The sequence below is a fragment of the Microplitis mediator genome, chromosome 2, assembly GCF_029852145.1.
Source record: "Microplitis mediator isolate UGA2020A chromosome 2, iyMicMedi2.1, whole genome shotgun sequence".
Taxonomy (NCBI): domain Eukaryota; kingdom Metazoa; phylum Arthropoda; class Insecta; order Hymenoptera; family Braconidae; genus Microplitis; species Microplitis mediator.
Window position 1 is genome coordinate 6,299,216 of NC_079970.1, and position 15,736 is coordinate 6,314,951.

The window sequence follows — 15,736 nt, forward strand, 5'->3', positions numbered from 1 at the left end:
TTACTGCTATATATACCTCGGGCGATTAATTCATAAAAGAAATTTTAAATATTACTTGTGAGCCGACATAGTGCTAATGTACCGATAAATTTGTGATTTTCAATATTAAATTCCTATTTTACATTTAGGAATATATGTATTTGCTGACAAATATATATATTAATATATCAAAATCCTTTCCAGACATTCTTATTTTGATTTCTTAGTGCAAAAAGTAGACATCCCAGCCTCGACTTTCGAGAAAATCGGCTGTCAGAGAATCTAGAGAAAATCTCTAGAAAAACAGGACTTACTTTCTATGATAGAAAATAGTATATTACACACCTAGGGAAGGAAAGTAAGAAATGTCTCAGATCACATGTAATTGTTGGCCGAGGCGAAGCCGAGGTCAACAAACATGTGGTCTGAGGCTTTCTTATTTACTTCCCGAGGAGTGTATACTATTTTTCTCCTCGACGGAGGCGGAAAGCGGCAACTTCGTTTTGCACAGCGGGACGAAAGTTGACGCTTTCCGCCCGGAGGTGAGAAAAACTTTTTTCCGACCCTATGATTGTCTAAATCTAACTTGCATTTTTCTAATTTAATATTAATGAACAATAAATGGAGTAAAATTACGATTACAATAAATTTTGACCATGCTTCAAATAACAAAAACTATTAAAAAAATCAAAATTATTAACTCTGTATATAAAACTAGTCATACTCTATATTAAAATGGTCGATAATCTTCAGCGATTGGATCATAATTTTTGGTGATAGGTTTCATTGACAGCTAAAACTTACCCCCAGTTTTATTGCAGTTCAACATTCGTTGAATTTCTCCAACTTGCAGAAAGTTCATCTCATTACGCCAGTGAAGAGGCGCAGTTTTTGAATCACTTAAATAACTATAACTACCCGCGAGAAAACGATTCTATAAATTAAAATTCCACATCAATATTTTTAACCTAAAGGAATTTCATCAATTAAAACTTAATATTAATTTACTTTATTAAAAATTAAATTAAACTAAAATGACAGTAAACTGGAATACACTATGAAAAAAAAAAAGTATTTATGATGCAGTTACAATTAAAATTGAATATTTATTATTTAATACTATACATTTTAAAATATATATATATTTAAAACATTTAAGCGAAAATTTAAAACCTTAATAAAGGTTTATTTTTGACAATATGTTTATCCAAGTGTTCCCAGAAGCGCATCAGCGCGGCGCGATCAAGATGACGTTTTGTGCGACTCAGCTCAATGACAGTGACAGCCCACCTGGCGACATTTGCGTCGAGCCGCATCTCATCATACTTCAAATGAAAAGCGCAAATTTTTGAAAAAATTTCAACTGGATTGCCATCAAAGGGCCATCCCTTAAATTGCCATGCTGGTCCCATAACGAAGACCGCGACCACTCGATCCCAGTCAGCGTTGGTCAGTTTCTGCGGATTGTCAATAACTCTGTATGGTACCGTCAGTCCTCCCTCTTTCCTCCTTTGCAACAAGATTTCGTTTTCTCGTTTCGCGCCACTTGCTTTCTTTTCTTCATTGCTGACGAATTTCAAATCCTGCAAGGCCTCTTTCGCATTGAACATCGTGATGAGAGATGAGTTGGCACTGGGGATTATGATTATCGGAGTTCTGCTGGGACGTTTATTCTGAGCAGCTTGTTGAGGCGTAAGTTTGGCAGCTGACGTTGGCAATAGACCCGACGTCGGAGTTGAAGAAGGATTCGGTATCGGTTTCCTGACAGCCGGATTCGATCCTTCAGTCACTGATTTCAGTGTCATTCCGTGATAAGTTCCCATGGTGTCAATTTTGAAGCCTTCAGTCTCTTCCTTCTGTCTGATAAATCGCTCTTGATCGTAACGATTATACACAGCTGGTTGCGGTATCGGTCGCATCGGTGTGGATCGCGGAGTAACCATTGGAGTTGGTACTGCTGGACCCTTATGCCGGCCTTCTTCTCTGGCCTTGATACTTTGAAGAATGGCAAATATATTTTTACCAAACATTTTACCGCTGCTTTGTAAAATAGTCGCACGAGTTCTCCACTGTCTTTCCCTGGAGACAATATCTTTAGTGTCATCAACGTCCATGTCCAAGATAACTCGCAAATCTGAGCCCATGCCAATGTCGTCGTTTTCTTTTATCGTTGTACGTTTCTTAGCCAAACGTTTAGCTTTTATAGCAGCTATTTTTTCAACGGACATGGCTTCGGACAGGGATTTGATGTTATCGACAGTAACTGAAGCTTCTTTGGGTGCATCTAATCTGGCTGCAAGCTGATCTTTGACTCGCTGCACATGTGTCTCCTCAAATCGCGGTTTTTTTGATAATCCTGAATCCAGACCATCATCAGCAGCTCTTTTAACCTGGGTCGGGATTTCCAGTGGCGCTGATTTGTCAATCGCACCTGATGTCGCTGTCTCTCCATTGAGATATGCCAGTAAATCTTTACGATCTGGACGACGTACAACAGGAATATTTTCTGCTGCTGCTTGACGTACGTACACCGGATGTGTGAGCTGGACATGTTTTAATAAAAAGAGCAGGCACTCTAGAGTGTAATAGTCTTTGGCCGTTCCTTCTTTACCAGATCTATAATAAAAACAAATAAATAATTAGCCTTGAGGTCGTTTTTAAAAATATCAAAACTTTCTCTTTGAACTCGCACTTGATTTTTAATATTTTTATTGACGTTAATTTACATGTTTATTGATGTAATTATTTAGCAAATTATTGTAATTGTGAAAAGATTAAAATCTATCAAAATATTAAGCAAATTTTTAATTTAATTGATGTCTGTGGTGTTGGTAACCAAACAGACTGGCGCAAAAAATGAAGGTTTTAAATTTATAATAAAAAGTTTAACTTACCCATAAGTTAGATAATTTGTTTTAACATTTTTTGGCCACGAAAATTCACCAAATATTATTTGATTTTCACGTTCAATTATTTCTTTTTTGTTAACATTATATTGCCGCAACAAACTCAGTGGATCCGCCATCTTTATGCACTGCTCACTCAACACCAACTTTCAACACACTGAAAAAATGTTTTTTTGTTTTACAGTACTGCAAATACTGCTCACCAGGCGCCGCCAGGTTCTTTTTCTAACATTTATAATCGCGCACTAGTTTATCTACAGTTCAAATTAAAGCGCGGGTTTTTCAAATTTGTTTTTTTAGATCTATAAGGGCAGAGTGAAATTTGACGTTTTTCTGACAACACAAGTTTCGAGTTCTTATAAAAAGTTATGTTGTAGTTTGAGAATTGAAGATTTATTAGCAATAATAAATGAGCGTGAATGTAGCAGACATCAGACAATTTTAAAATAATTAATAAATAGGGTAAATAATTAAAAAAATAAAATTTAAAAAAAATGCACATTTAATAAATTCTGAAATTATTAAGTGCATTTTTTACAAATATTATTTTTTTAATTATTTACCCTATTTATTTATAGTTTTAAATTTGTTTGATTGCTTCTACATTCACAGTCATAATAATAATGAGTGTGAATGTAACAGACATGAGACAATTTATGAATTTTAAAAAAATAAATTAATGAGTGTGAATGAGCTGACACGTGAGAATTTTTTAAATTTTTGAATAAATAAACAAAATGTAAGTAGGATAAAAATTAAAAAATGCGTATTTAGATAAATAAGAAATCAGTACGCGCATTTTTTTCACTTTCATTATGTTAATTTATTTATTTCAAATTTATAAATTGTCTCATATCTGCTACATTCACACTCATGTAAATCAACATATTGAAATTTAAAAAAATGCGCGTACTGATCTTTTATTTATCTAAATACGCATTTTAAAATTTTTTTTCTACTTACATTTTGTTTATTTATTCAAAAATTTTAAAAATTCCCACTTGTGAGCTCATTCATACTCCTTAATTTTTTTATTTAAAATTCATAAATTGTCTCATGTCATTTTTTATAAAATTTGAAAAATCATTCTCTACAAAATAAAATATTTGAATTCTTATAAATTTTTATGAGTGTGAATGAAACTGACAATAAAAAAATAAAATGTAAGTAGAATAAAAATTTAAAAATGTGTATGTAGATAAATAAAATATCAGTACGCGCATTTTTTAAAAACTTCATTATTTTAATTTATTTATTTTAAATTTATAAATTGTCTCATGTCTGCTACATTCACACTCATAAATTTTTATTTTTGCTCGAAAGTTCTCAAAAAAATTTCGAGTGTTTTTCTATCTAATTTGACAACATCGAGACTCGAGTTCTGAACTTAAAAATTAAAATTCCCGGTTAAATATAGATTCGATGATACTAGAAATAATAATGAACAATTTTTTAGCCATTTAAATTTTCTACTGTAAAATTATGTAATAAATTAAATATCCAACAAAGCTGGCGACCGGTTACTTCATCATAAATTTCTAAAAGAAAAATGGTTTTTTAAAATTAAGTTTTCCCCATTTTCCCTGGAATTTTTTTCTCAGTACACGTGTGCTAATAAAATGACAAAATTCCTTCAGCTTAACCCCCACTATCAATAATTGGGCTGTCGTCAACACCAGCAAAACAAACAACAACAAGCATGCAGAGCACATGGAACCCATGTTTACTGTAACAATGGCGGACCCGCTAAGTTTATTACGACAATACACTATCACTAAAAAAGAAATAATCGAACGTGGAAATGAAATAATATTCGGTGAATTTTCATGGCCGAAAAATACTAAAACTAATTATCTAACTTACGAGTAAGAAAATAATTTATAAATTAAAAACTTTAATTCATAATAATGAATTTTAACGAAATAATTTTTTCGCTTCCATATATTTCATAAAAATAATTTATCTACAATACAAAAAATATTAATTAGAATTTTAATTACAGGTCAGGGAAAGAAGGAACGGAAAAAAAATATTATACCCTAGAATCCCTGATATTTTTTTTAAAACATGTCCAACTTACACACCCAGTGTACGTCCGACAAGCGGCAGCAGAAAATATTCCATCAGTACGTCGTCCAGATCGAAAAGATTTGCTCGCATATCTCAATGGAGAGACGACGACGTCAGCTGCGATTGACAAATCTACACCCCTGGAGATCCCGATCCAAGTGAAGAGAACTTCCGAAGTTGGTCCGGATTCGGGTTCTCCTAAAAAGCTAAAGTTCGAAGAGACGCAGGTCCAGCAAGTAAAGGAACAACTTGCAGCCAGACTGGATACTCCCAAAGAAGCCTCTGTCACTGTCGACAACATCAAGTCACTTTCCGAGGCTTTGCCACCAGAGACAATCGCTGCCATCATCGTCAAACGTATTGCCAACAAACGTAAGACCATCAAAGAAAATGATGACGTTCACATGAACTCTTACCTCCAAGTTATGGTAGATATGGATGTTTACAACTCGAGAGACATTTTGTCACGTGAAAGACAATGGAGAACTCGTACTGTTATTTTGCAAAGTAATGGTAAAATTTTTGCTAAAGATATTTTTAATATTCTACAGAAATTAAATTATAAAATTACCAGAGGTGTAGAGACTAAAGCCAAAAGTCCAACTGCACCTGAACCATTTTCTACACCACAAGTAATTCCTATACGATTAATTCAACAACCTGCGGTATACAACCGATACGTCCAAGAAAAATTTGTCAAACGAGACGATGATACTGAAGGTTTCAAAATAAATACCATGGGAACTTATCACAATATGCCCGCTAAAATAATCACTGAAGGTGAAGGTTCAAATCCCAGTACAGAATCTGTACCAAAAGCAAGCTCTTCAACTTCAGTATCAGAGCAGGGAGTAAAAAAAAGTAAATCCTCGAATAGAACTCCCATTATTATTATTCCGAATTCAAATTCTTCGTTGATAACGATGTACAATGTCAATGAAATTTTTGGGCGATTGAAGTATGTAACTAATGAGGAACAAAAAGCTGCTGGGGTTCAAAAGAAAAACCAGATTATTTTTCAAAGGCCAAAGAAAGATGGTTCAACTGTGGCATACCAGATAGTTGACAACGTTCAGAAGTTATCAAGCGCAGACTGGAACCGGGTGGTTGGTGTCTTCGTTTTGGGACCAGTTTGGCAGTTCAAGGGCTGGCCGTTCGACGGTAATCCGGTTGATATTTTTTCTAGAATAAAAGCCTTTCATATTAAATACGATGACATGAAACTGGATGCTAATGTAGCTGGGTGGTCTGTTAATGTCATTGAGTTGAGCCGGACTAAAAGACATTCTGATCGCGCTGCTATTATTAAATTCTGGGAGACTCTAGATCATCATATTGCAAAAAATAAATCTTTTTTAAAATTTTGATAGCATATATATTTGATAATTATTAAGGTGATCCCTCTTTACATCTCAGCCAAAAATATCTCCATGTAAAAATATGAGATTTTTTTGTCTGACAAGACGTCATTTCTTAAATAAAATGAGAGGGAATCGATATTTAAATACATTGATAAGTAGATTAATATATTTTGATATAAAATATTATTATACAGTTGATAGAAGTGAGGTATAAAAATTATAAAAATTATTTTTATATCTAAAATAGTTACAAAACTTTATTTTACAGTTAACCTGTAATTTATAAGAATATTTTTAGAATAATATTTTCAGTAAATGTAAAAAAATATATATTTATTGTTATTATTATTTGTGTAAAAAAAAACTTTATAAATCTGAGTATAGAAAAATTTATGACCTGTCGTATTAAATATGCGTACAAAAAATAAACTTTTGGGTGGTGGTAAAATGAGGTAGAAGTACGAGATTAATTATTTAAAGTTTTATAACTCAACACTGTGACGTTGACTGTCTTGGCTTTTTGTATTGAAAGTGGGAGTCATGTTGCATTTTTTTTTGTAATCATTGTAAACTAGAAGTGCAACATTTCTACCGCCGATGGCACTCATCTCCATGGCACTGGCTGCCCATTCAATAGCATTGACATGGTACAGAGAATTATAGAGCTTGAAATTATTATTAGATTGTATTGTTGAGTATTTTGGGTACGCCTTCCATTTAACTTCTTTAATTTGCTGTACCTAGAAGAATAAAATTATATGAATAATAAGTAATTATTGATACATTTGTTGCATTAATAAAAAATAATAAATAAAACCTACTTGATGGAACATTTTATCAATAACATTTTTTTCCACTGAGTTCCTGGAATATATTCTCCAAACATTTGAATCCTCGCCTTGTACAGTAGTCAATTTTTCAATGGAACACACAACAGTTTTGTTAAAATCATAACTCAAGATAACGTCAATTGATTCCTGTATTTTGAAATACCCAAGATTAAGTTCGCCTTCAACAAATGTTACGTAAGACATCTGATATTCTCCGGCAGGTTTTAAGTCAACTTCTTCTGGAAAGTTTGAAAACTCTATGGGCATTTTTTGATCATGAGTCAGTGGCGTTGCTATTATGACAACGTCATAATTTTTCCATGTGTCTTCAGATTTTCCTGCAATATTTATAAAGTCAATTTCATCAGTTTCACAAAAAATTCCCAGGTGGGAGGTATTGGGTGTCAATCGACCCCAGGTGCACACGTTGCTGAGCTCTGTCTAATTTTTAGGTATTTTGTAGGGTTTGAAAAGTACAATAAAACATTCAAAAAGATTATAAAATTATAAATCGTCCGATGTCGCATCTCAGATTACTCTGGCGAAGGTTTTCGAGGCCTGGGCTTCATTCCCAGACATGAGTTTAGACTACAGACCACGACAGTATTAGCGGAAACCGTTCATCTGCTTTAGTTGCTCTGTCTCCCGAGCTGCTCTTAGCTTTGATTTGGCTTGAATAATAAGAGTACTCCTCAGCTCGGGAAAGTAGAAAATCTCAGGGGATGAACAAGCGGATAATAGCTTGTTGGGAACTCGAAAGAAACAAGTGGAGGAAGCCCTTTACAAAGGGTATGGGAAGAAGTTGCACCCACCACTAATCCTACGCAACTATGTTGACCAGAGTCTCTTTATTTCCTGAGATGGGAGCAGTGTTTGGCCCGAGAGAGGTAGAACTCGTGGTGGCTGTGGTTAGATACCGCGCGCAATGAGAATTTTTGATTATGCCTCCGGTTAATATCCACCTTAGTCGTCACTTGATTATATTTTTCGACTAAGAGTGTCGTCTGGGTGGAAGATGGGGATGCCCGCAGCGCTTGTATGCCCAAAAGGGTGAGTAAACGGCCTTCCGTCAAACGGAGAGAGACTTCGGTCCCGTTACATTAATTAATTTTTAGTTACTCTGTTGAAAAACTTTTTTTATCAGAGTGACCAAAGTTTTATGAGTGTGAATGTAGCTGACAATTATCAATTTTTTAAATTTTAGAATAAAAGAATAAAATGTAAGTAGAGTAAAAATTTTAAAATGAGTATTTAGAAAAATACAAGATCCGTACGCGCATTTTTTTAAAATTTATTTATTTATTTCAAATTTATAAATTGTCTCATGTCTGCTACATTCACTTATAGTTTTCTCATATATTACTAATAAAATTAATTATACATTTTTTTTTTAATTAGAAACCTCACGGGAACGTCACAATTGACATTTATAATTTTATTATCATAAATATATTAAATTTTTACCTGTGTCATAGTAGACGTCATATCCAGGAGATCCATCGTCTTTGGGAGCATAATTTATTTTATTAACTACTGCAGGAATAACTTTTACCCTCTTATTAATCTTGATAAGATTCTCCGGTACCTTAAAAGTATAATTTTTAATAATAAGTAATTTATTTAATTGACTATTGATAAAATATAATAAATTATTATATTACTTTTTTATTTCCTTCTTTTACAGACCAAAGAGGAGACACTGACACAGCGTAAGATAAAATACCGAGAATACTGTGAGCACTATCCGCATCATGTCCAAAATTAGCTGTCAATGTTGGTTGAATTAATTCGTCAATCAGTGCAGAAGAGAATCCTTTATTAATTAAAAAATCCCTTGTGGATATTTTAAGCATTTCTGGAAATTTATTATTCATTTCAGCAAGCAAACTTGTCAAGTTTTCAAAACCTATTTCTGCTTGCTGATATTCATATATTCGTCCAAAGTCACTGAGTATTGAATCAATAAGCCTGTTAAATAAATATTCATATATATTGATCGTTCCATTTTAGTAAATATTAATATAATTCATTAACTTATTAATGGAAAATCTTTTAATAACCTGTAGAAAGACAATAGTTCAAGTCCATATTTATAATATAATTTAAATGATGAAATAAATGGGTAAGGACTTTTGTTGAATATAAAATTATCTCCATTCCAAATGCCAACTTTTGAATTCTGAGGAAGACTATTTTCTTCGAGTTCTAGTACCATGAAATTGAGCAAAATATTTTTAATTATAATTAATAATTTAAATTTAATGAAATATCAATTATCCCCGATTGGAAAGTATAATTTAAATTTTATCAGTAAAAATAAATATCATTGCTTATAATAAATTTTTTTGTATCCTCTTTTTGAACAACCACATTCTCTGATAGCCAGAGTTTCTGATCAGAAAATTGATGTACCTGAGTTGCGACCAACTTGACGACAAATTGTCGACAATTTTCAGCTTGTGTAACTATTGACTACGAGTTGGCTACAAGTTGCTCAGAAACTTGGCGACAATCTACTGCCGCAACCTGTCACCAAGCTTCTGAGCAACTTGTAGTCAACTTGTCGTCAACAGTTACACTAGCTGAAAGTTGTCCACAAGTTTCTCGGAAAGTTGCCGTCAACTTGTGGAAATGCCAACTTTTGCGGCCAACTTGGCTATCAGAGTTAATTCTCGGAGTGCCGTCAACTGATCCCAACAATTTTATACCACGACAAGTGATCCCTAAAAATTGATCCCATCAACAATTGGTGGTCAATTGATTTTTATCAACAACTAATTTAACTTTTTATATTTACATCAGTGAGTTTTAATTACTCGTGTCATAGTAATTAATTATGTTATAAATTTGTCAGTGGGATCAGTTGTCTGTGGCATCGATTATCGTCTGATTATTTGTCGGGGATCAGTTGTCATGGAACCATTCTGATAAATAATTATAAAATCTGATAGTATTTTAACAATTAATTAGCTCTATATAAATTACTTTTTAAATTAAATTTTTTAAATACTATTTCTTATAGCGAAAAGTTTTAAATATTTTTTTGAACAGAGACCCCTGGTTATAAACTCCGATTAGTATTTGAAAATTCTAATCGGATTTAATCGGGAATTTCCGAATGACTCAATCAGTTTTAATCGGAAAGTTTCAAGTAAATTTGGCTGAAAGTTAATTAGAAACCAGAAATATTATTTTCCGATTCAATCTGATTAAAAAATTTTAATCTGACTTAATTGGAAACCAATAAATATCTGATTGAAATTCAATCGGATACTTGGAATGCTCCAGAGTGATTCTGATTGAATATTTGTTTCCGATCGAATCTGATAGAAATCCGATTCAATCGGATTTAGTCGGAGTTTTTAATCAAATATTCAATGTAAAAAAAAAAAAATTACTTAAAAACTGTGCGAAATATCTCATATGCAAATTATTGTACTCAATAACAGAACCACCGGCTTCATATTCATGATCGTTTATTTCAAGTGTTGCCAATCTTCCGCCAATTTTATCAGCTTCAAATAAATCAATATCCACATTTTCGTTAAATAAATTTACAAGATAATGAGATGCCGATGCTCCACCAATTCCTCCACCAATAATTCCTGTAATAAATAATAATAATAATTTGATTTATTATTTTATAAATTTGTCTGATAATTTAATATTTGAGCTGCAAAAAAAAATTAATTAATAATAAAAAAACGATAGTAAAAACAGCAAACGATAATATTTTTTATTTTCAAATAATAAATCATTTTAATTAATTAATCAAGACTAATATTTTTAAAGAACGATTTTTTAAAATTCATACTAAAGATTTTGTAATTAAATTAAAATGCAAAAGTCTTCGGACGCTTGGTATTTTCAGAATCATATAAAAATGGAAATTTACCTATTTTTGGAGTACAATTCTCTGCATAAATAATTTTATTAAATATTAAAACATTTATTATTACAAAAATAATATTCTTATTAATAATCATGTTATTTTTAAAAATCATTTATTATTAATCGGCACAACAACCGGGAAAAAATTTTTACGGAGCAATGATTCTACGAAATAGTAGACAAGAAAAAATATTTAAAAACTGACGTCGAATGTTTACCAGACTGCCGAAAGTGGTACAGAGAGTAATTTTTAATGATTCTAAAAATACCCGACATTTGAAAATTTTATCGTTTTAATAACAAAATTATCCATTTTAAAAAAAGTCAATGATAATTTAAAAGGCCTCGGTATGATTTTCAAAATTTTTTCCATTAATATTGATTTTGCTGACAAAAAAATTAAAATTATCAATTGTCTATTCAGTTTACGACCTTATCGACTATTTTTTAAAAATTAATCATCATTTCGATCCCACAAATAAATTTAATTAATTCTATAAAATTCTATTTCGCAAAAACTTTTAAATTCTGCAAATAAATTAAATATTAGCGGGCAAATTTTTTTCCTCTTATAGAGGGAGACTATCACGTATTTCTGATGACCTCGTCCACCCATATATTTTTTATTTTATTTGACTTTTTTTTCCATATAAATTTGTATATAATATAATTTTATTTATTTTGTAAATATTCAATTTATTTATATTAATTTTTAAAAATTATTGTAATGTTTAAAAAAAGTTTTATTTTTTATTTTACAAGTCTGGTAATATTTAGTAATTTTATTTATGGAAAAGACTGTACTCCAAAGATAGGTAACTTTTTTTTAACCAGTTGATATACATTTTTTTTTTTTTTTAATGATATACTGGAGTATTTATTTATTGTATTTAATTGATAATTATAATAAAAATGTTATTATTTTTTGCAGCAATAATTGGAGGAGGAATTGGTGGAGCATCAGCCTCTCACTATCTCTCAGATTTATTAAATGACAATGTAGATATTGATTTATTTGAAGCTGATAAAATTGGTGGACGACTGGCGACATTGAACATAAACGATGATGAATATGAAACCGGTGGTTCTATTATTCATTCTAGAAATAAATTGATGAGAAAATTTGTCCAGCTCCTTAGTTAGTTATTCAAATAATAAATATAAGGAATAGTAAACAACCACTATATTTACTTAATTAATTAATTTATAGAACTTGAAGATCGAGCTCCTGAACAAAATATGATTGCTGGTATTTGGAATGGAGATACATTCGTCTTCGAAGAAAGTTCTTATCAATTAATTTCATTAGCTAAATTATTTTATAGATATGGACTCGAACCATTTAAACTCCACAGGTTGTAGAAATTTTTTTATATAAATAATCATTAATAATTAATTAATTGATTAGATTTTTTTAAAAACGATAAATTATAAAGAAAAATATTCAAAAAAACCCGCGTAAAAATAATTTTATTCGTAATTAATTCAGATATGAATTTCATTACGAATTTAAAATCGTGACGCAAAAATGACTTTTATCATAAATTTGCTTGAAAAACTTTTCGTCTGGTAAATCCGTAACGATTCTGAAATTAATTCATTGCGTATTTGAATTTATCTTGGGATGACTTTGATAAAAACTTGACTGAATTTTTACTTTCAAACCCATATCAAATTTTTGAATTCAGAAATTACCAACAGATTTCCTCTATCGAGTAAATCAGTTTCGATTTTAAAATTTATTGAGTACGTTTTTAAAATGGACGGATTGACATTCAGGAAAACTTGACTGAATTTTTACTAAACTAAGCGTTAAGTTTAATTTTTAAATTCAATAAATTATTTCTGTCTAGCAGGTCAGTATCTATTGGGAAAATAATTTATCACATGTCTGAAATGAACTTCAGATCACTTACATAAATTTTACTGAGTCATAATTTTGTCGTGATTAAATTTGTTGAGGTAAATTTATGATCAAAGTCATACTTGTGTTATGATCTGGTTTTCCTGATGAAATTTAGATCTAAATTCATTATGAATAAAAATTTTTTTACCCGGAAAATGGCGCATAGTTTTTTTAATTTCTACATGTGCATATTTTTAGTTTTTTTTTTTTTTTTTTTTGTAATTGATTAGTTAAAAAAAAATGCAAAAATTGACAATTGTCTGCTAACCAGGGTCATAATAATTAACGTGAAATGAAAATATGATTTAATTATTTTATTTGTTGAGTAGGTTGATAAATTCAATTCTTGATGAGTTTGATCAGATATACGAGCTTCAAAACGCTGGAGTAGGGTTTGAAAATATCACAAGTTTACTGGCTGGGATGAACAATAAATTTCCAGAAATGTTAGAAATTTCGTCAAAAGATTTTCTGTTAAATCAAGGATACTCTTCACTGCTAATTGATGAATTAGTTGAGGCAACGCTGGTAGTTAATTACGGACAGGATACTGACGTTCATAGTTTTGTTGGATTTGTATCACTCGCTGGCGCAGGATATTCTCTTTGGTCTGTAAAAGGAGGAAATAAAAAAGTAATATACTAATTTATTATATTTAACTAATAGTCAATTAAGTAAATTACTACTTACTTATTATTATAAATTATATTTTTGAGGTACCGGAGAATCTTATCAAGATGAATGAGAGAGTAAAAGTCATTCCTGCAGTAGTCAATAAAATAAATTATGCTCCCAAAGACGATGGATCTCCTGGATATCGCGTCTACTATAACACAGGCAAAAATTTAATATATTTATGATAATAATAAAATAGTAAATGTTTATTGGTTTCATAAATATTGCAGGAAAATCTGAAGACGCATGGAAAAATTATGACGTTGTAATCATAGCAACGCCACTGACCCACGATCAAAAAATGCCGATAACTTTCGGTGGTTTTCCAGAAGATGTTAATTTTGAATTCCCTGGAAATTATCAGACGACTTATGCATCATTTGTCCAGGGCTCACTCAATCCGGGTTATTTTAGACTAGAGGAATCAATAGATGGTATCTTGAGTTGCGATCCCAATAAAACAATTGTCAGCTCGCTTGGAAAATTGACTACCGTTCAAGGTGTTGATTCAAATGTATGGAAAATATTTTCTCGAAATCCACTGGAAATAAATATTATTAATAAAATGTTTCAACAAGTATGTACCTAATTATGGCCCGTCACTAATTTCAAAAGGGCTTAGATTATTTTATGCCCTTTTGGGTTTAGTCATTAAGTTTAAAACCAAAAGAGCGTATGATTTTTTTTTAAATTACTAATCATATTGTAGACTTATTCCTCACAGAAAAAAAAAAAGTTCTTGACACAAAAAATTTTTACACGTCTAAAGAAATTTTTTATTATAAATTGAAAAAAAAAAATTTCTTGGGAAGAGAAAAAATTCTTTGCTCTAAGAAATTTTTCCAGTCCTAAAAAAATTTTTGTTTTCATTCATGATCCTGAAGTTAACAGAAAATTAATAATTTTTTGATTTTCTTATTTACAACAAATCAATTGCAACAAAATAAAAACAAAAATATGCACATGTAGGAAATTTAAAAAACTACACGTGGAATTTTTCCAAATATTTTTTTTTATAATTTATTGTTTAAAAAAAAATCAAAACACGATTGGACATCGGCTTACTTCAGGATCATTTTCATTTCATATTGAAAAATTTTTTTTGTGCCAAAAAATCCTTTTTTCTGTTTAAAGTTAAAAATTTAAAAGCCAAAAGGTCATACAATTTGATATTTGTTCTTTTGGATTTCAAAATTATTTTTTTAAATTTATGATCCTGAAGTTAGTAGACAATTACAATTTTCAAATTTTTTTTTAACAAATCGATTACAAAAAATAAAAAACTAAAAATATGCACATATAGAAAATTCAAAAAACCATAGATGCAATTTTTTTAAATATTTTTTTTTACGGCGGCTAACTTCAGTGTCATTTAAATTTATAGCTATAAAATGAGACTACAAAGCAACTGGCAAAAAAAAATAATTATTAACCCTATTGGTTTCAAACAGAGACTAAAACTAAAAGGGCGTGTGAAAATATATGTCCTTTTGGAATTAGTGAGGATATATTTAAAAAAATTTTGATTATAAATTCAATAAGAGTATGGACTAGTTATTAATATACTTTGATATTGTTAGGTACAGCTAATTAAAGAAATTAAATGGAAGGCGTACCCGAAATACTCAACAATACAATCTAATAATAATTTCAAGCTCTATAATTCTCTGTACCACGTTAATGCTATTGAATGGGCCGCAAGTGCCATGGAAATGAGTGCTATCGGCGGTAGGAATGTTGCAATTTTAATTTACAATGATTACAAAAAAAAGTGCAATATTTCTACTCACGAATCGAACAAAAAAAAATTTGAAAATAAATCTACCAATGAATTGTGAATTTGAATATTCATATTTTTAAATTAAAATATATGTTATATTTTTCTATTTATTCGTGTTGTAAAATATTTAAGATTTAAAAAAAATGTTAAAAAAATTGTTCTATTGTTACAGATGAATTTAATGTATGTTGTAATTGTTTTAAATAAATTGTTTATAAAATGAATTGTTTAAAATTACGCGCATAATTTAAATTAGTGTTAAGTTCACCAAATATGATAAAATTTAGAATGATATAAATAAAAAATGATGCTCTAAAATATATAAAGTTTTCTAATTA

The 15,736-nt window shown here is 30.4% G+C and overlaps 4 protein-coding genes across 4 annotated transcripts; 2 read left to right on the plus strand and 2 right to left on the minus strand.

The window, feature by feature from the left end:
- Nucleotides 1–1,065: 1,065 nt before the first annotated feature.
- Nucleotides 1,066–3,052, minus strand: LOC130663584 (parafibromin-like). The gene is made up of 2 exons (XM_057462878.1): nucleotides 2,874–3,052; nucleotides 1,066–2,595 (listed from the first exon to the last, which is right to left on the minus strand). Exons 1-2 carry the CDS (start codon nucleotides 3,002–3,004, stop codon nucleotides 1,146–1,148), a joined length of 1,581 nt encoding a protein of 526 aa, XP_057318861.1. The 5' UTR covers nucleotides 3,005–3,052; the 3' UTR covers nucleotides 1,066–1,145.
- A 1,418-nt stretch (nucleotides 3,053–4,470) lies between these two features.
- Nucleotides 4,471–6,920, plus strand: LOC130663703 (parafibromin-like). The gene is made up of 2 exons (XM_057463117.1): nucleotides 4,471–4,750; nucleotides 4,888–6,920. The coding sequence occupies exons 1-2, from the start codon at nucleotides 4,596–4,598 to the stop codon at nucleotides 6,320–6,322; spliced, it is 1,590 nt and encodes a 529-aa protein (XP_057319100.1). The 5' UTR covers nucleotides 4,471–4,595; the 3' UTR covers nucleotides 6,323–6,920.
- Nucleotides 6,543–11,391, minus strand: LOC130663704 (prenylcysteine oxidase 1-like). The gene is made up of 7 exons (XM_057463118.1): nucleotides 11,042–11,391; nucleotides 10,545–10,751; nucleotides 9,207–9,351; nucleotides 8,808–9,114; nucleotides 8,611–8,731; nucleotides 7,138–7,484; nucleotides 6,543–7,056 (listed from the first exon to the last, which is right to left on the minus strand). Exons 1-7 carry the CDS (start codon nucleotides 11,148–11,150, stop codon nucleotides 6,799–6,801), a joined length of 1,494 nt encoding a protein of 497 aa, XP_057319101.1. The 5' UTR covers nucleotides 11,151–11,391; the 3' UTR covers nucleotides 6,543–6,798.
- A 276-nt stretch (nucleotides 11,392–11,667) lies between these two features.
- On the plus strand, nucleotides 11,668–15,591 carry LOC130663705 (prenylcysteine oxidase 1-like). The gene is made up of 7 exons (XM_057463119.1): nucleotides 11,668–11,852; nucleotides 11,969–12,175; nucleotides 12,248–12,392; nucleotides 13,273–13,576; nucleotides 13,660–13,780; nucleotides 13,849–14,195; nucleotides 15,199–15,591. The coding sequence occupies exons 1-7, from the start codon at nucleotides 11,765–11,767 to the stop codon at nucleotides 15,454–15,456; spliced, it is 1,470 nt and encodes a 489-aa protein (XP_057319102.1). The 5' UTR covers nucleotides 11,668–11,764; the 3' UTR covers nucleotides 15,457–15,591.
- Nucleotides 15,592–15,736: the final 145 nt, after the last annotated feature.